Below are 20,603 nucleotides of genomic sequence, written 5' to 3' on the forward strand. Positions count from 1 at the left end.
AGGTCAGGTTCTTCACATATTATGGAGTCTACCAATCACCAAAAAAGTTTTGGTGTGGTCCCTCCAAAAAAATTGTAGTTTTATTACAAAACTAGCTCCCAAAAAAGTAGTCTCTCCCAAAATTAACTAGCTATCTTCTAAAAGTACGGCATCTATCAATCAACAAATTCTTAATGAAGAGCCTTCTTAGTACATCCTTGATCAGTTTTATCCTATGGGAGCATCCCAAAAATGTTAAAAGTAGCAATGTAATTCACTAAAAATATTAACAAAACAACTTATAAAAGAATATTACCAAAATATTTTAATTTTACATTATTTGTGAGTTATAAACAGTTTGTCTAGTGCCAAAATAATCCGTAGCAGTCGAAAGAATTGTAAAAAAATCTAGCGCATGTGTCCAAACTTAACTTTGTTGATCATATCATTAAACGTATAATTTAGCAATAAATGAAATAAGAAACAACAAAAACATTTACCCTAAGTAGTATGCCTAAAAAAATGCAAAAAATATGGCCGATTTGAAGAGGAAAAATTTACTTGGGTTTAAGGAGCTTGATCTTGTGTGCCACTCACAATGCATTCATTTGGAGTGTGATAACTCTGTTGTGCATTAGAATGAAGATAATATAATGTTCTAAAATTTAGTATACTGCAATTAAAAAAAGGAACCTCATCTTCTTTGTGGTGCAGTTGCTTTTTCGTACTAAATTTCTTAAGACTCTTCTCAACGGGGTGCACTTTTCTCTTAGACTATGGTCTTCTCTTACTTCGAATGACTAATGGACTAAGAACTCTACTTGTCGTGCCCGCCATGGAAGTATTTGGATCAACTACTCCGCTAATATCATGATCAGCCAGACTATGGTATTGTATCTTCAACTGTTCTATTTGACTAATCAATTTAACATAGTTGCTCTTGACCTTTGAAACATTGAAACACAGCTCATAGAAGCTATTTTGAATCCTATCGTATCTTCGTGTATCGTCGATGCTACTAGTGTCATAATTACTTTTTACGAATGTGTATTTTTGCTTAACATCTTTCATTCACTGATCCAAAATGTATTTTTCTGGTACTGTATATTGGTCTATCTAAGTTAAGATATGGAGAGCATGCCTACACAATATATCCCTAAACTTAAATAACTTACAACTGCATTTCACATCAAGGGGATCTTGTTCAACATTAACAGTAAATGTTACACGTTTTACGAAATCATTACCAACTTGAACCTCATCCACAATTACGAACGTATATCGACCACCCTCACATCCCCACAATGAGGTAGTGAAATACTTGTACTTCTTTGAATTTGACAAGAGTATATGCTTTTTGAAATTGCTTCTCAAGACGATAGCAACTGATGTAAGGAATGTCCATGTTAAATGAATTGAAGTTAGCAATTTCTTCACTCTCAACCTTCCTCCTAAGGGCCGAATCATAATGGTCAATAAATTATTTCAGAGCTGTTTTAGGGTGAACGTAGTCTTCAAAAAATGCATTCATTCCTTCACTCTGCTGTACAGTTGACAATCATATTCAGAATGTGCCTCTGACATAGGCCGGCAACCAAAAATGCCGATTATTATACAGTGATTCCAACCATCCATTATCATGCAAACCATAGGTATCGAACATATTGCACCAATGTTCCTCACATTCATGCTCACTGAAAATAGTCATAAACGCACATATGTAGAATATTCTTGATTTTTCCATATCGACAATGTGATCCAAACTTCCCATAAAACTTTTTCATTATATGCCACAAGTAGAAGTGATGTTTAGAAGTTGGAAACACCATTGAAATTGTAATTTTCATGGCCTTATCTTGGTCTGTGATGATTGCATTTGGCGGTCGGTCATTAATACACTACAACTATGACTTAAACAACCACTCAAATGTATGTGCATCCTCACTAGATATCAATCTGCACCCGAGTAGGATTGATTGCCCATGGTGGTTCACACCCACAAACGGTACAAAATGCATTTTATACGCATTAGTTAGATATGTTGTATTAAATGTAATCACATCCCCGAATGATTCATACGCAGCTCTACTCCGGGCATCTGCCTAAAAAATATTCTCTAACCGCATTTCATTATCAATGCTATCTTATAATAAAACTTCATATTATATTTTTTTTTTGCATATATTCAAAATAATTACATAGAGCTACACCGCCTCTAACCCTGAGGTAAAGTCGTCGTACTTTATTAATGTAGTTTCGACATTCTTTCTCCCCAAATGGTACATTCTCATAACCCCTGCCTTAACAACTACAAACTTGAAATTTTTTGACAACCTTATTCCTGCCTCACCATTTATTTCAAACCTCTTAACAGCACAAGCATAAAGCTTCTTGAAGCATCTGAAATATCTTGTCTTTCCCGTGTATGTGATCCAATATCACTTTAGATACGGTATATCCACCTTCATTATTGAATACAACATTAATCCTAACCATACACCCATCTTCACTGTTTATCTTGGTTTCATAACATTAGCATCCCTACTCTTTGATGTGCCTTAGCATGTGCATGTTAAGCAAAACCATATTATATTCTCATTGTCATCCTGTCTAGAATTCCTTTTAGATACCCCAAACCCCTTTTTCTTACCATACTTCATATAGTAAGCATGCATTTCTTCTACAGATGAAAATTTCATTACAACTGTAGGTTCTTCAATAGTTTCATTACCTCCAATCTCCTTATCAATCCCTATCTCATCACACTCATCATCTGAATATTCTATGTCAGCATCCATTGTAACATTTGAATTGTCTACGAAAACACTCCAAACTTGTTTGAGAACATGGGAGATGCATTGTATATGAAAGAATAAGCGAAAAACAAAAGAAAAAAAAAACGATAATAGTTTGAAAAGTTTGTTAAATTTGCAAGTCATTTGGGACTGTAGGCCTACAAAAAGGATGCAGCTACGAGGCCCTTGCATCACACAATTATTTAATGATCTATTTGAAATTCATCATTCTTTCTACAATGCCTTCCATATTAAGAAAATGATAAGGTAAAACTAAAATTCATTTACTGGTCAGAGTTGATTCAAAGATAATTTTATTTTAAATTGGTTAAAGTTTTTAAACTAAAATAATTTTAATAATATTTAAAGTTTTAAGATGGCTAAAGCTCTTATATAAGCTTTAATATAAAGTTTTTAAACCGATATAACTTCAATAGTAGAAGAAGCTATGTTTACTCCTAATTTAAAAGATTTGTTTGAATTTGATCTAGTTCATCAGTTCTTTTTAAATATTTAACAAGCATAAGGCTTTCTTCTGAAGCTAGCTAGCCAATTAAGTTGAAAATCATCTTATTAGTTTCTCCTGCATTCTGATCTTCCTACAATGGTATCCAATTTCAAAGTTAAATTTAGTTCCATAAAGGTTGGTTTGAGTGATGAACATTTTTTCTTAGCAAACTATAGAAAGTAAATTCCATGTATGTGTGTCTTGGCTAATTACAAGTAGATTTACAATCCAGTTAATCCAACAAAAAAAAAAAATTACATTCTATGTGCTTACTTTTTTCAAACACCAGAACTTAGAAGACGTTGCCACCTGTGCACAAAGTTGGCTATCGGTTCAGCCACAAAGTTGGAGGACGTTAGAAGGGGGCTTGTCGGGGGTTTGGAGGACAATGGAGGGAAGGGTGTCGGGGGTTGGGATGTTTCGATGCAAGGGAGGCAGCTTTGGTCTTTGTCGGGGGGTCTATCAGTGGTTTGGAGGACGATGGAGGGGTCACTCTGTCGAGGGGGGGTTTGTCGATGGCTTGGAGGACATGATCTCTCTATTGGGGGTTTCTATTTGGAGAGGGGATTACTTGTGGGTCTCTGTCAGCGGGTGATTTTGGAGGAAAGATGAAATGAGTATTTTGTAGGAATGGAAGACCGGTACGTATTGGGATGAAAAAAATAAAAAGAAAAAAAAAGTTGAGTGGCATGTCCATGCCAAGCGGGACTTCAAAACGGGAAGAAGGAGCAGGTTCACTAACATTGTCCATAAGTCAAAATACCATATCTAATTAATCTTGAATAAAAATTATAGAAGAGTTAAAAAAAAAAAAAAACTCATGCAGATATACTCAATTTATCAAATATGAAAATTCATAATCGTTGTACTAAACACATTGTGCATAAGCTTTACCCAAAACTTCATTGGTAATTTGGTGCATCATATTAATGTGACCTTAAAGTATATTGACAGACGTGAAACACATCTATTTATATGGCTTTAATAATAAAATTACATTCTCAATGTTGCATTTTCAAAGAAAATCATATTACAATTTTTTTAGGAGAATAATAAATAAATAGGAATGCCACATCATCGATATATTTATAAGGTACGCCTTATCCATTCACATAAAAAATAAATACATACATTACAAATGAGCTCAACAAATTACTAATGTCAACTCTATCCATTTTATTAAAAAAAACTAATGAACTCAAACATTCAATCATAATAGTATGTATGATGGTTTAATGGATAGAGAACACACATTCTCTACTAATGAGAATAATAGGTCATCAAATCTAGGGATAAATATAATATTGACATACATTTTATAATGAATCAATAGATGCATCTACAACTAATCTATATAATTATCACATAACACAGAAAAATTGGACTTAAGGAAGTATGACAAAGGCCCCAAAACATTTTTTTTTTTAGATTTAAAAAATATTTTTCGACTATCTGTTTCAACTAAAAAAAATATGAATCAATTTTAGACACCAACACATGATTACATGTGCCAAAAGTGTAAAAACTGGCATTGAAATACGCCGCACTCACCCCCACGCACCGGTTATGCATGTGGGTTTTGTGTTTGCTCTGGAGGCTATTTTGGCTCTGCGTCACTTGTCGTGGTGGAGAGTGCACATCACCTTTGCCTCTCACGGTGTTTCTAGACTTCTAAACCCAAAGTTAAGTTATTTTAATCTGTATGTGTGTTGGTAAAGTGATTAAAAAAAAAAAAAACCAAGTGGATGGTTGGACTACACTCTCTCTTATTGAGAGTGATATTGAAAAAACAAACATTATTCATCATCCTATTCCTCAAGTCAAAATTCTGGTTTTTTCGAATTTCAAACACCCATATTTAATCGATCATAACTTACTCATATGAAGTCCAAATTGAGCATATGGTATATCAACTTAAAGCTAATGAATCCAGCTTTTGAACCATATAATATTTATTTCTATAAAATAAGATTTGGTTAGTTAAAACTAGGCTCAACATCACGGTCTCAACAAGAACTTCAAAACTAGGGTTTCAGATTTATTCTTCTATATGTAGCGAAACTTCACCAAATTTAATAGACATGTTTATGACATTATAAGGAATGTTTTCATGTAAATAATTCACCCTTAAACATGTCATACCTTAGTCTTTAATGAAAAATCTGAAACACAAACAATCATAGCATATCATCAATTACATGCTTTTACACTCATTTCAAAGCATCAAACAACATGTAATCATATTCATATGCGTGAAAACAAGTAGCATGGGCTTTGATACCAATGTTAAATAAGGTTAAATCGAATTACTTCAATGAGAGAAATTCCTATAAGGTTGGATCTTTGCTCATCTTACGACCTACATCAATTTATTGTTTGCACTTTTACATTGCTTAGGAGGTTGCTATAGAGTCTCTTAGAAAATTTCACGTTTCAAGATCAAGTAATTTAGATGGTTCCTCTAGAAAAATGAAGAGAGACGAGAGTTCTTATCTTTTTTTTAGATTTTTTCATACATCCACAATTAATGTACGTACTCTTATTTAAAGAGTTTTCACGCCTAGAATTAATTTCCCTAAATATGATGAAGTTAAATAACATATTTAGAGTTGTGATAGTGGTGGAGAGTTAACAAATAACTTTTTCTATCCATGTGGATACAACTTGGTCATGTAATTTACCCATTACCAACAAAAATTACAAAAAATCAAATCATATATATTTATAAATAAGTTGATGTGTAAATATATATTATCTATTGTGATATAAAGATATTAAAAAATAAATAAAATATCAATATTTTATACCAATTCATATAAAAACATGTATATTTTTAGTTTTAGTTTTTAAAACTAACATGACAAGGAATAAGAGGCGTAAATTTTGACCCTTTTCGTCCCTCCAAGCTGTCGTTTTCTTTGCAAAGGTTTCACAGCTATATTTAGGTTTGGTTTGGTACATAAGAATTTTTATCTTAATTTTAAAATTCTCATCTCATTATTATAATTTTTTTAAATTCTTATATAAAATATAATAAATAATTTAATTTTTTTTAAAATTTTTAAATCTTAAAATAATAATAATATTAAGATATAATATGTTAATATTTTATCTTAAAACTCAAAATTCTCTACTACCAAACCAAATCTTATTTATTTTCCAAATGTTCGTTTTGGTTTGAGAAGGATACATCATTTTGGCCTTTTACTTGGTACTGTTCATTAATAGCCTCTCTAAAATGTGTGGTTTATACTATCCATTAATGTAAAATTTGTTTATTATCTCTCTTTTTTTTTTCACTCTCTTTTTTATTTTTTATATTATTTTTTTGAATATGTAAAAAATATACTCATGATGAAAACTTTATGAACCACAAAACATGATAACAACTTCAAAAGCTAAAGTTGTTTATAAGGATAACAAAAAAATAAAAAATAAAAATAGAGAAAGATGGTAGCGGTCCGCCCATCACCTATAGCCGGGCATACCGCTAATACAAATATAAGGATTGTTTTTTTATCATTCTTTTATAAAGATTTTTTTAACATCCTTAATTATTAAAAAAAAAATACAATTTTACTAATAATTACTTTCTTAATTATTAAGTAAAAAAAAATTAAAAAAATTAAAATGCATGCCTAGCATTTTTCCAAATATAAATAAGCTGAAAGATTTTGTCCTTTTTGACTTGTATTTTAATTTTTTTTATCAGAATTATTGTTGCCATATTGAGTGTGGAGGGAGACATTGCACTAACGTTAATATCTATCTTGAGGAACATTGCAAATATCATCAATTTGTCAATAGTTATGAGCCAAAACATGTCTTGTAAAGAGAAAGAAGTGACGTTAATCCTATTTAGATTTTGTCGTATTAAGTCACATTCGTCGTAGGACACACTAGTGGTAGACCAATTAAACCCTTTAGGATCTCTCGCTCACAAAGAAATATATAATATATATATATTTTTAATAATAAAAATTTAAGTTAAGAGCCAGGACTTGGGAGCGGTGAAAATCCTGTATTATTGGAGACATGAGGCATGGATGTCAACACCATCTGTACCGTTGACAAGGATATACCACCACCTCCGCACGATTCTCGCACGCGGCCGCCCCGCAATGACCAGACGGTACCAAACGAGTCGAGACGAGGATGGCCCTGGCAATAGCCTTTGTCGCGCGTGGCTCTACTCTTCACTCTGTACTACAGTTGTAGTAGTACTACACCTTGTCCAAAAAGAAACAAAAAAGTCATGTATTTCATCTCGCCATTATTCTCTCTCTCTCTCTCTCTCTGTCGTTCTTGTTGGCAAGGTGGATGATTTCATTTCATTATCACCGTCTGGACTGGGAAAAACAACTTCCCCAACACTCCCCCACCATGTCCAACCAAGCTGGCTGACTCTCGGAGTTGTCGTCTCTTCGCCGCCAAGTCTCCCATTCTCGTTTCCAACTCCATCCGCTGCTGCTCTTGGAATTTGACTGTTAGGGTCGTTCACTGGATTTATGGAAAGCCCTTCACGACCTCAGCCATCTCCAAACCCTAGGGTTTCCGAGGAAATGGAGGACCCATCCTCCGATCTCTGGGACTTCAGTGAACTCCTGGATTTCACTGTAGACGAGCACTTCTCCGTCTCCCTTGACCCCGATGATATTCATCCACACCCCATCCCGCAGGAGGATCCCGCCGCTCCCACTTCTAACCGTATCCGGAAGCGTGATCCCAGACTCATCTGTTCCAATTTCTTGGCGGGTCGGATCCCCTGCGCCTGCCCCGAGTTGGATGAAAAGATGGAGATGGAGATGGAGGAGGACGTCCATGGGAAGAAGCGGGCCCGGAGTGTTCGGACGTCTACCCGCAGGCCTAGGGCTGCCGCGCGCTGCCAGGTTCCCGGGTGCGAGACTGATATCAGCGAGCTTAAAGGGTATCACCGCAGGCATAGGGTTTGTCTGCGGTGCGCGCATGCGACCACGGTTGTGCTTGATGGAGTGCCTAAGAGATATTGCCAGCAGTGTGGCAAGTAAGCTCCATCCACATGGTTTCTGAGGTTTCGGATTCTAGAAGTCATACTTTATTGTTCTTCTTCTTTTTAAGATTTTAGTTTTACTTTGGGTCACGGCCGAGTTAGATGCTAGAGTTTTTCTTATACGATTTCAACGATGTTTTGAAAGGGTACACTAATAAATTTGTCATTTATCTTAGATGCATAATTATAGTCTGGGTTTATCTATGGAAGAGGCTATATAGACAATTTGTGCGGTTGTGTTGCATGAGATCAGAGCAGCTTGAATCCTAAGTCAATTGTTCAGTTTTTTACGTTTTTTTTTTTTTAAAAAAAATAAGTATTACATTCAAGTTGCCGCTGCTAAAATACTGTTTAGTTGACAAAAATTATATATGATTCAGGGTGAAAAGCTGCCGATTGATCAGCGTTGAGTAATGAGTTTACTAATTATACCATATGCTCACGTGCAAAATGGTTGGCAGGTTTCACATCTTATCAGATTTTGATGAAGGAAAACGTAGTTGTCGAAGAAAATTAGAACGCCACAATGTTAGACGGCGAAGAAAGCCAAGTGATTCTAGAGTTGCAGCGTATAGTGAGCCTAAAGGGGCCATGCAGGCTGAGCATGTCCCTTGTGATGGTGAAGCAGAAAAAGGTACCAATTTTAATCAATTTAACTAGTTTCCATCTATGTGATGGACAGAGTATATATTTAAGTGACTGTGGAGAAAAGTTGCACATTCTACCATGATAAAAAATTTACTAGTATCATATATTGTCTATGGTCTAGATGGTTTATGCTCGAGCAGCCCAATGGCTGAAATGGAAGCAGTCTTGGAGTCTGAAGACGTCCGAGTTACCACTCTCTGCTCAGATCTTAATTCCCAGAACATGCATTGTGATACTGTTGCATCTTTTGTGGCTTCTGGTGAAACCCAGATGCATGGAGAAAAAGATAATAGCAAATGTTCTCTATCTCCATTGTACTGTGACAATAAGACTGATTACTCATCTGTGGTGGGTCCCCACTGACTGCTATGTTAGCCACATTGCCTTTTTTCCCCTTAGTTCACAGGAGGAGCTATCCAGGAGATGTACTGATCCATATATGATTGTAGTGTCCGACAGGTCGGATCTCATTTAAGCTTTATGATTGGAACCCAGCAGAATTCCCTAGAAGACTGCGGCACCAAGTATTTAAAGCATTATTATTGCAGTTTGATATTTTGAAAAGGATCAGATCACTTTTCAGTCATAGATACAAAGAATTGGTTAATATGTATGTATATGTATCTGCAGATATTCCAGTGGTTATCCAGTATGCCGGTTGAGTTGGAGGGTTATATTCGCCCTGGATGTACAATATTAACTGTGTTCATTGCGATGCCGATGTTTATGTGGATGAAGGTAAAGGTTTAACTGGATGCTTTCTTTATGAATGCTTATGGTGAGCTAGCGCCATTAATTTGGCACAGTTCTGTTATAGATCTGCATATATATATATATACACGCACCATTTCATGTTCATGTTGCCCCTGGAGAATACAAGTATACTTGGTCTCATGCATTTGTCGTAGATAGTCTTGTTAGGTACTCCTAAGAATCAAGAAGACACATCTATGATATCTTTATATTTAGTTGGACTTTCTTCATATGTTTTAACAGAATTAGAGAAGAATATTTACATATATATATATCATTGTGGCTCATAAATTTTTTTCTATCCTCTCAATATCTTGCCTTTAACATGCCAATCTTTTGGCTGCTCAACCGGTGCGAAATGTTTTCGAATTTATTCAGATCTTAATGTCCACTTCTAAACAAGGAAAATATTTAACTTATAAAAAAAAAGTCTTTTGGCTGGTCAAATCTTGATCTGCTTATCAGCCAATCTAAGTAAATCGTTGACTTATGTACTATTGGATTTGGGCTCCTCATTACAATCCTGATTCAGTTTAAAAGTCAAGGTCTATTTTACATTACCTTTAGTTTAAAAAGAAAGCCGGGGTTCAAACTTAGGGCTGTTCCCCCCATGTTAAATAATCAATTTTACTAAAAGTTTAAGCTGATGGGAAGAGATGAATGTCCCGTCTTTTTTTTATCACTAAATAAGAATTTTATTAAAATAGGCATAGCCAACTACATGGGACATGTACAAGAGCAACACCCATGCATGAGAATGTACCCATGTAACTAATACTTCAACACTAGATTCTTATTAAAAAAGAAAATCAATGCTGGATATATTTCTTGTTATCATTTCACATGTGAGTTTTCTTTTGATAAGTATTTCACATGTGAAAATTGAGTATGCTTGTATAGGATTTTTTTTAGTTCATTTTTTGAGGTAATTTTTTAAGATGGTTTTTTAATGTTTGTGAAAATGGTGGAACCTGTTGAAAATATAATTGAAAAGAACTCAATTTAGATTTTGTGAAAGTGATTTGGGTTTTGGTTTTGATTTTTTATCATGGAAACCGATGCTTATGATTAGGGGATTATTTTTTGGAGATGAAAATTAATTTTGTGTTTTAAAATGTGTTTGGATTGAAAGTTGAACTATCCAAACATAGCTAAAGTCTCATGCTAAATGGATGAAGAAATTATAGAATCCCATTTGTGTATGGTGTAAGATTTTGTGTGATCAAACAAAGGTGCTGTTCTCAACCTATTTTAAGTATAATCAGTTGTCAAGCTGTCACAAATTGTTTCTACTTGTCTGTTCAATTTGTTCTATTTACATTAATTTATAATATCAGTGAAATTTGCAAGACTAGACTTAATGTTTCTTGAATGCATCAAACAGTTATCTGAAGATCCTCTATCATATCTCCATGACTTTGTCATCTCTCCTGGAAGGATGCTATCTGGAAGAGGCAATATACTTGTTTTTATCAATGACAAGATTTTCCGGGTTATGAAAGGTAAGTCTGTGACCATACAGGTTGATACATAATGCTTATGAAATTTGAAAACTGATTTCTTTTTTAGCGTAAATAGTTCATCAAGTGAAGTTCATAATCAGCCCAATTAATGCATTCAACCCAAGCCCTTTTGACACGAGTTGAACAATTGAATGAGCATAGGGGGAACTTCTGTTATGAAAGTCAAGGTGGAAGTGCGAGCCCCAAGGCTTCACTATGTTCATCCTATATGTTTTGAGGCTGGAAAACCCCTGGAGTTCGTCGCTTGTGGAAGTAATTTGCTACAATCTAAACTTCGGTATGCCATTGACAACATTGAGCTTGATATTTGATCATAAATATAACTTTCCCCTTGGTTTCATTGTTGTGTTTATTTTGTTTGCTCGGTTGTTTTTAATGAGCAAAAGGGGGTAGGAGGGAGCAACTAGAGGTGGCTTCCCTACTTGGGCGTGACCATGGGTCCATGATAGAAACCTTACCTGCTGGGAACTGGACAAGAGGGCTTGGACTGCAGAAAATCGTAGACACTTCCTTAAGTGGGGGTTGGGTTTGAGCCATAGCTTAGATTTTAGTCCTGCTAGGGAATTCAATGAATCCTTGGCTAATACAGGTAGTTAGTTTGTTTAACAAAACCTAAACTATTTCATCTCATCTCATCTTAACTCATCATTATAACTTTTTCAAATCTCCATACAAAATATAATAAACAATTCAACCTTTTCAAATCCCAAAACAAAATTAATATTAAAAAATTATATTATAATAATATTTTATTCATTACTATTCAAAACATCTCATCTCATCTCATCTGAACTGTGTAACCAAACGGGGCCTAAGATGAATCCATATTTGGATTCCTAGACCTTGTATGTACCAAACCACTTAAGGGTAACCCAAGGACTATTGAGCCACCACCCTTAGTGGTTATTGCTATGTTAATAAGTAATTAATATAGAAAAATCTTTCTTTTGGGTACTGGGGTGTAGGCTGCTTTGATCCACCCTCTCTATACCATAATGAGTGGCTCAACTACCATACGCACAAACTTAAAGGAAAAGAAAACATCTTAGTCTTCTTAAAGTAATCAATACACAAATTGGAGGCACGTGCTTTCTTCTATAATAAAGGGTATTGTGTGAAGATATTGCTTTGGTTTTTGGAATAAACATATAGTATGGGACATGAATAATTTTTTTATTGGTAATATAAAATTTTATCGAACCGAATAGATAGGCATGGTCCAAGTACACAGAACAACATACAAGAGGAAGCACCCAATTAAGCATTAGGTGCTAGAAATAGAAATAAGAAAATCATGAAAACTAGCTCCATTGAAATCTATAACAAATGCCTATTTACGTGGATCAATAAAATCTCTTTTTACCTATTAAAAAAAAAAAATCTATAACAAATGCCCACAAAAATAAAGTGTGCAAGAGGAAACACCTAATTAAGCATTAGGTGCTAGAGATAGAAATAAGAAAATAATGAAAACTAGCTCCATTGAAATCAATAACAAATGCCTATTTACGTGGATCAATAAAATCTCTTTTTACCTATAAAAAAAATATCTATAACAAATGCCCACAAAAATAAAGTGTGCAAGAGGAAACACCTAATTAAGCATTAGGTGCTAGAGATAGAAATAAGAAAATCATGAAAACTAGCTCCATTGAAATCTATAACAAAGGCCCATAAAAATAAAGTGCTGTAAAAGAACCTTCTGAGTTCTTCCAAAGAGCATTCCCTATTTTAAAAACTCCGACCATTTTGCTCCCTCCAAATGCACGACATTAGAAATAAGGGAACCGTCTTCCATACAACTATGATTTGGGAATCACCCTGAAGGCTACTCCTGCTGGAAAGGAGATCCACCACCCTCCCAGGCATTACCCATGCAAGTCCATTCTTGATGAAGTGTCATCCCACATGGCCTTGGCTACCTCACAATGAAGCGATAAATGGTCCACAAATTCATCACTTCTCTCTCTCTCTCTCTCTCTCTCTCTCTCTCTCTCTCTCTCTCTCTCTCTCTCTCTCTCTCTCTCATTTTTATTATTATTGGCATCGGGTGTCCAGGAATAACATTCTGACTAATCTCGGGGTGCACAGACCATCAGCAAGAAGTTTCTCGTAAGTGCACATTGGGTAATTCAAGGAGAAAATCCCCCAATTCGATGGCCCCTAGAGATTGTTTGCACCTAAGGGGATTTAAACCTTAGACCTGGAGGGAGCATACCCTCAAGCCCAAGGCTTTAACCACTTGAGCCAACCACAGATACATCACTTCTCATACACATACAACACCAATCAACAAAAATAATCCTTCCTTTAGTTATCTATGGGGAGGATTTTTCCAAGAGAAGCAGTAACCGAAGAAAGCAACTTTTAGGGCACCTTTTTTTCAAAAAAAAATTTTATAAGTTTTTTATTTATAAGTAAACATAGTATATTAATTAAAAGAATAGGCAAAGCCATGTTTAGTACAAAGAATGTCCTAACTATGTAGGAGCAATAAATACAAGAAAATCATGAAAATCTTGGCCATTAAAATTAACGGCAATGGCCCAACTACAAAGAGTTCTAAAAAGGAAAACTTTCAGTTTCTCCATTGATCTCGCTTTGTCCTTGAACTTCCGTTCATTGCGCTCCTGCCACACACACCACATGATGCAAATAGGGATAATCTTTCATATAGCCTTGATTTGTTGATTGCCTCTTAGATCTCTACAACTAGCTAGGACCGCCACTACTGTCTCAAGCATAACCCAATCCAAGTCTAGTCTATTAAATACCTCGTATCATAACCCTCGAGCTACCTCATAGTGTAGTAGAGGATGGTCCACAGATTCACCCCCCTTCCTACACATGCAACACCAGTTTGTGATGGTCACCCTCCTTTTCCTCAAATTATTTGTTGTGAGGATCTTACCCAAGGAGGCGGTCCACACAAAAAATGCTGCTTTGAGAGGCGCCTTACTACGCCATATACCTTTCCAAGGGAAAGGGATACAATGGAAGTGAACCACTCACTGTGGGACAAAGGGAGCATCATTCTCATTATAATATATTTATGGAAGTGGCGTGGAGGGTATAATTCATTGATTCTAAGCAATCGTGCATGATCACCTATGATTAACATATGCTTTATCTATTGAAGCAGATACTAGGTCAGGTGGGGTGGGGTGGTTTTAGATGATTGATTATCTTTTCTTCCTGCATCTTGGAATGCAATGGTGGATGCTCTGTAAAGCAATCAAACTCTATAACCCTAGCAACTGGATCCCAATTACTTTTTGTTTATAACTATTGAAGCAATTGGTTTCAGGTTGCATTAATAGCAAGGGATAGACAGTAACTGAAGAGTTTTGCTGCCCACTTCTTATAATTTTTATCTTGTACGTCAACCCTTTCTGCATCTTGTAGTGATGGCCTTGGTGATTGACTCCAATCATCAGATATATCAGTTTCAGATGCATTTATCAAAAAAAAAAGATATATCAGTTTCAGACACAGTTTTCTTGAACAATGCTCCCAATATTAGTGTAGGAAGACCCATGATAAGTGGAAGATTTCCAATAAACCAGTAATGAACATGCACCACCTTATACCGATCACATGCAGGAAAATTTTCAACCACTTGTTTGGCCACTTTCAAATGGCCACATGGACCTTGTACACAAGTTACATCAGTGACCAGTTGCTCCATATCTCTTGAATAGTATATAGAAAATTCTCTATGCCCTAAAATGTTGTTGCATTGACTGAGCAAAGCTGCTTTGCAGTAGTGAAGAACAAGCCTTTCAATTGCATGTGCGCGTAGCCTGTCAGGCCTTGTATCTTGAACCAAATTTTTATTCTAATTGAACTTCTGCTTGTTGAACGTGTTCCTATGAGTAAAAACAATTATCAACCTTTCTCCTTTTAATAATTAAATGGATTATTTCTTGTATACATCATTTGTGCTAGGGTTGTGCCCCTCCGTGCTTTTAATGAAATGAAATTATTAAAAAAATTATCAAAATCCTAAACATGGTCATATTCATCACAGCTACAGTTCCCTTTAAACCTGAATTGGGCTAGTCAAAATTATTATTTTACTATATTCATGAGCCTGATGAGCTTCCTACCAACAACCTGAGCTGACACATCTGCAGCTTTGTCAAAATTGGAAGAACATAATAAGCGATGTTTTTGGAATCTTTTTGTTGTCTCCTCCTATCCTTATCAGGTACCATTCAGTTTTAACAAGCCATTATCATGTATATATCTTGTCAGTGTTTGTTTTAGATATTCTCGGTTAACATTTCAACTCACTTTTTATGTATTGTAAAAGATATTTATGTAATTGAGCAGTGAAATTTGATAACATAAGGCTTACGAAGGTTTTGGTGCCAGGTTTCTTGTATCTTTTGCAGGAAAGTATCTTGTGCTTGATTATTGTGTTTCATCTCTGCATGGTCAGACCGATGGTGATACTGCTTCTAGCTGCAACCATCAGTTGTACAAGATATATATTCCACAGACTGAAAAAGATCTCTTTGGTCCTGCCTTTGTGGAGGTAGGTGTTTTGGATATTTTTATGTTATCCTGAGTTTTATTCTTCATCTCATTTTACCATGGTTGTGTCTTAATACATACTGACATCCACAAAGGCATGTTTCATGTTTCATTAAGATTTGGTCAGAGGAAGGTTGGTTTCTCTGAAGTGTTTGTAACAAAAGTTACTGTCACAAAACTTCTTATCAATGAACCTATTGTTATGGAACATAACAATTGTATCTAGGATCCTGTCTGTATACTTATTTTGTATGTTATATCTTGGATGTATTAAGGAGATATTTGTTTTTGGGCTATGCCTATTTACTTGGCAATAAAATTCTCTTATTACTTATGAAAAAAAGGAGATATTTGCTTTTTTATTTTTCAAATGTTTTTATTTTTAAAGTAAGAAACTTTATTGAAACGAGTGAAACTAGGCGAAGCCCATGTACACAGGAAATATACAAAATGAAACACCTAATTACACTCTAGAAAGCTGAAAAGGAGACAAAAACTCATGAACTTTCCCTCCCTTTATTTTTCAAATGTTCATGAGATATTTTAAACATGTATTGGTTTTCCTGGGACATATGTGGGCGATTGTTGTTGTATATTGTGTAAACTAAAAATGGCCCGGTGAACTGTCCGAAATTCATAATGTATGCATTGAATTTACCGGCAATTCATTTCCATTTGCATGGCTCTACTTTCCATATATGCCATGTGGGATTTACTTCTGTATCTATAGTTAATTTGGATGTGATGCTCATGAAGTCTTGTGACTTGGTGTGAGCGTATTCTGTGCTCACTTCCAGGATGTTTTGGTAGCATGGTCCATGATTGTTAAACACCAGATTCTGCAGATGGATGCAGTAATCAGTTACAGAAAATGGTGGATTTATTTTGTTACAGAGGAATTGTTTTAGCTACATGAACATTACCGTGATGGAAATGTTGTTTTAACTGGTAACTCTGTACTTTTTTAACCTAACGATAAATCTATTTTGTAGGTCGAGAATGAATCTGGCTTATCAAACTTCATTCCAATACTCATTGGAGACAAAGAAATTTGCAATGAAGTGGAGATGTTAAAGCAGAAGGCTGATGCTTCTCTTTTCCTGAAAGGATCAGACTTTGCAGCTATCGGTCCTCCATCTGACGCGTGTGAAGTTTTTGCATTGAGACAGTCAACATTTGATGAGTTTCTTTTAGATATAGCGTGGTTACTTCAGCAACCTGCATCGGAAAATTTTCAACATTCTATCACTGCTACGCGGATTCAAAGACTTAATAATCTTTTGAGCTTTCTGATATGTAACGATTCCACCACAATTTTAGAGAAACTGTTGGAGAAACTGAAGATTGTTCTAAGTAATATGAAATTTGACAGCATGGTTAATGGCAACTGTGATGCTGATTTGGGTTTACTAGAAAAATACATAGTCAATGCGAGAGATAATCTTCACAGAAAATATAAGAAAAGTGGAAGTTTAGTGCTGCAATCAGAATATGTGCCAGAAGGGGATTATGTTTCTCAAAGCTGCTCCAAAGATAATGAGCTCTTTGTCTCAGTCAACAGCCAGGTGAGGACTTCTTTCTTGTGCTTGAGCTTTTGCTGATTGTGACTCTGGCTTGCACATTCAAGATTTAGGAACTAATCTTATTGCCTAATATATATGTGAATATGTATGTAAATATTTATCTTTTGTTCGTATTTTTACTTTTTTTTGGATATTGTTCATAATTTTACTTGTTTATAATGAAGATCACGAAAAACAATATTTATCTAGTGGGTAAATTTATAGCTTAAATAATATAGGAAATGGGCAAAATGCACATCACCTTTGATTTTTAAATTAACCGTTATGCTGTCGCCATATATCATTTCAATGAATATGTTCTAGCTACTTAACTTTCTGCTTGGAAAATATTTTAGAAGTTTCTTATTTTTTTTAGAGATTTACAAACTGTGTTTTCCATCTAGTAAGCTACGGTGATATGTATTGAGAACTTTCTAGGTTGTTTTTAGACGTACTTTCTAGTTATCAAATTATGATGTCTGAAAACTTGAGAGATCATCCGTCATATTTGTATTTTCTTCTCCAACTGGCATTTATTTTTTTGTTCCAAGTGATTGATTAGGATCTTCTCTTTCAGGATACAGAGTTGGTAGCAAATGCAAGGTTGGGAGTACAGACATGCTCGACTTCTAGTAGAAGTAGAAATGTTCCCCTGTTGAATAGAGAGGTAGTCATGAAAGTTAACCATGTCAAGGGATGGCCAAGAAAGTCGTGTGGTCGCATTGGTTCTGGGGCAATCTTCAGCTCTCGCCCTGGTATTTTTGTAATTTCTTTTGGCGCTGTTTGTTTAGGGATATGTGCGATTCTCCTTCATCCTCACAAGGCTGGAGAATTTGCAGTATCCATCCGCAGGTGTTTGTTCAACAGAATCTAGACAAATGATGAAAGTTAGATGAGGTCTCTCAGCCGAAAAAATGCTGTTGTTCATCTGTAAGTATCCATTGTATACTAACACCAGATTCAGAAAAGCTATTAAAACATTTGGATTCTGACTGTGCTTATTGCATGGGAAGCTTGATATCAGAGTGCTAATTGCCTCTGCAGCTTCGGTTAAATGCTTTCATGTGCAAGGGTTGATTGAGGGTGGGGCCAGTAAGGTCAACCATCCATCCCCATTGAAAGTCAAGTAAGTTTGGGAATAATGTAAAATGTATTTACGAGTTCTGAAAACTGTTTAGATATTTTTGCTGCAATTTTGAATAGTTCTGGGTATCAGTTCAATATTCTAATGTATTTGTAATGTTCGAAGTTGCTCCCAATAAATTCTTAGACTACTAGTGGCTGAGTTGTACAGATAACAATTGGAGAGCTAAAGATTTCTCATACAATTTAACTTGACTACGGCCATTTTGATAATTTTATGTAGTTGGATTCAATTCAGATCAAATATCCAAAATATAAGCTCATTTCAAGTTCACTAGTAAGGGCTTAATGTGCAAGGCGTGTATGCCCGGTTGGAAATTCTATTTTTGTTATTATACTGATACGAACAGAAAGTAGATTTGGTAGATGGAGGGCGATTAAAGGATTAAAGTAAATAAAATGGCATCAAATAGCTAAAATCATCGATTCTTATTCTTGTAATATTGGGCGACTGATGCGTGTTGTACAATTGGAGATCCTTGACCAAGATGGGGAGGATATGAATGCGGTTTTAGATGTTTCATTTTTTAACGGGAGCCAAGCCTGCTCCCCGGGGCTTGTTTGAAAGGTTTGAGTCGTCATCCCTTTCCTCAACAAGTGAATTAGTAGAAGTATTGGCAGATGGTGGGGTAGAGCACATTTTCCGTTCGCTTCGAACCGGGTGTTATCAATGTGTATATGATGGGGTTAGCCTTTGCTAAGCAATGGTTAAACACATCTCTCGCCTGCTGCAAACATGGTGTTAGCAACGTGCATCACTGCATGCGATTGAGACAAACATTCGCATCAAGTGGCCAAAGGTTCACAATGTGCATGCGATCAGGGTTAGCTTTCGCCAAGCAGTAGTCACACACATCTCCTACCTATGGGTGTAAGGAGTTCGGTCTAGACTAGAAAAACCAATCGGACTAAACTCCTAATCAGTTAGTCTCAGTCCTACAAATTGTGGATCGAAAAAATTCAGTCCGGTCCCGAGATTTATAAATTTTGGACTGCACTAAACCGAAGTTCTATTTATATTTTTAAAATATTTTTAATAATTTAATATATTTATAAGTTAATGATGTAATTTTCATTTAATTTATTATCATTGACCATATAAAATATAAAATAATATATGCTATCAATTAATAATAAATCATAAATCATGTGATAATTTATGTTATTATATAAATAGTTAATAATTCATACATTCATACATACTTTATTATTTACACTTAATTAAAATAATTAGATAATTTTTTTTTAAAAATACTTAAGTTGCAAGCAAACACGAATAATCTATGTATAATAAAATTATTTGATATTCATTAACCATATATAACATATGTAACATTATTAATAATTATACATATTAATAATTTCGATCCATTCCCCCCGGACCAGACCGATTTACACCCTACTCTGCCCTATTGTGTTTCTATAGTGGTAGCCTCTTCGGATGAGCTAACGCGAGGAAAAGTTCATGGGTGTTGGGCGAGCAAAACCATGCAAAGTGCTAGTAAACCAACTCTTGATTGCAGTTTCTCTCTATCTTAGACTAGTAAGCCAACTCTCATTGTCAATTGCAGTTTCTGAGTTTTGACTCTTTGAGCATTGTTTTGATCTTATATGTGCACAATTAATTTAGAAACCATTTTGATTGGACAATTAATGGAAGTTGTGAGTTTCTATCATTATAGTTTTAGAAATATGCTACTCTTAATTTTAAATCTAATATAATGCATTTTAAATGATTCATTTATCAACCACTTAAATAACAGTCATTTAAGATATGTTGCATAGCAAGTGTGATTGAGGATAATAATATTTAGCATAAAGAATAAAATTTCTCACTAGTCTTCATTCATGATTTTGTTATTCCAAATTATATATATTGATGTGACATATTTTAAGTGATTTATAAATAAATAGTCATTTAAAATATACGGTATCAACAAGTGTGATTAAAGATGACAAAAATTTATCTTTTTTCCTTTTTCATAAGATGATTGTGCCATGATTTGATTCATCGGAACCTATGGAGCTTCTCGAAAAAAGACTCCCTAAATTTAGGGCTTCAAATAAGATAATATACACATAAAATACATCCTACAATATTTATTGATCATTTAATGTTATCTA

General features: G+C 34.9%; 1 protein-coding gene across 1 annotated transcript; it reads left to right on the top strand.

Annotated features, from left to right (window-relative positions):
* The first annotated feature begins 7,491 nt into the window (after positions 1-7,491).
* LOC122300475 (squamosa promoter-binding-like protein 7) lies at positions 7,492-18,613 on the top strand. The gene is made up of 10 exons (XM_043111161.1): positions 7,492-8,305; positions 8,773-8,945; positions 9,081-9,307; positions 9,409-9,483; positions 9,590-9,697; positions 11,097-11,214; positions 11,377-11,512; positions 15,613-15,775; positions 16,767-17,339; positions 17,914-18,613. Exons 1-10 carry the CDS (start codon positions 7,791-7,793, stop codon positions 18,208-18,210), a joined length of 2,385 nt encoding a protein of 794 aa, XP_042967095.1. The 5' UTR covers positions 7,492-7,790; the 3' UTR covers positions 18,211-18,613.
* Positions 18,614-20,603: the final 1,990 nt, after the last annotated feature.

The sequence above is a fragment of the Carya illinoinensis genome, chromosome 2, assembly GCF_018687715.1.
Source record: "Carya illinoinensis cultivar Pawnee chromosome 2, C.illinoinensisPawnee_v1, whole genome shotgun sequence".
Taxonomy (NCBI): domain Eukaryota; kingdom Viridiplantae; phylum Streptophyta; class Magnoliopsida; order Fagales; family Juglandaceae; genus Carya; species Carya illinoinensis.

Bases quoted from the DNA above. Each gene is read 5' to 3' on its own strand.
- LOC122300475 (XM_043111161.1), top strand. From the start codon at position 7,791: ATGGAAAGCCCTTCACGACCTCAGCCATCTCCAAACCCTAGGGTTTCC. The intron at 11,215-11,376 runs GTAAGTCTGTGA...GAATGAGCATAG, and splicing joins GATTTTCCGGGTTATGAAAG to GGGGAACTTCTGTTATGAAA. The intron at 17,340-17,913 runs GTGAGGACTTCT...CTTCTCTTTCAG, and splicing joins TTGTCTCAGTCAACAGCCAG to GATACAGAGTTGGTAGCAAA.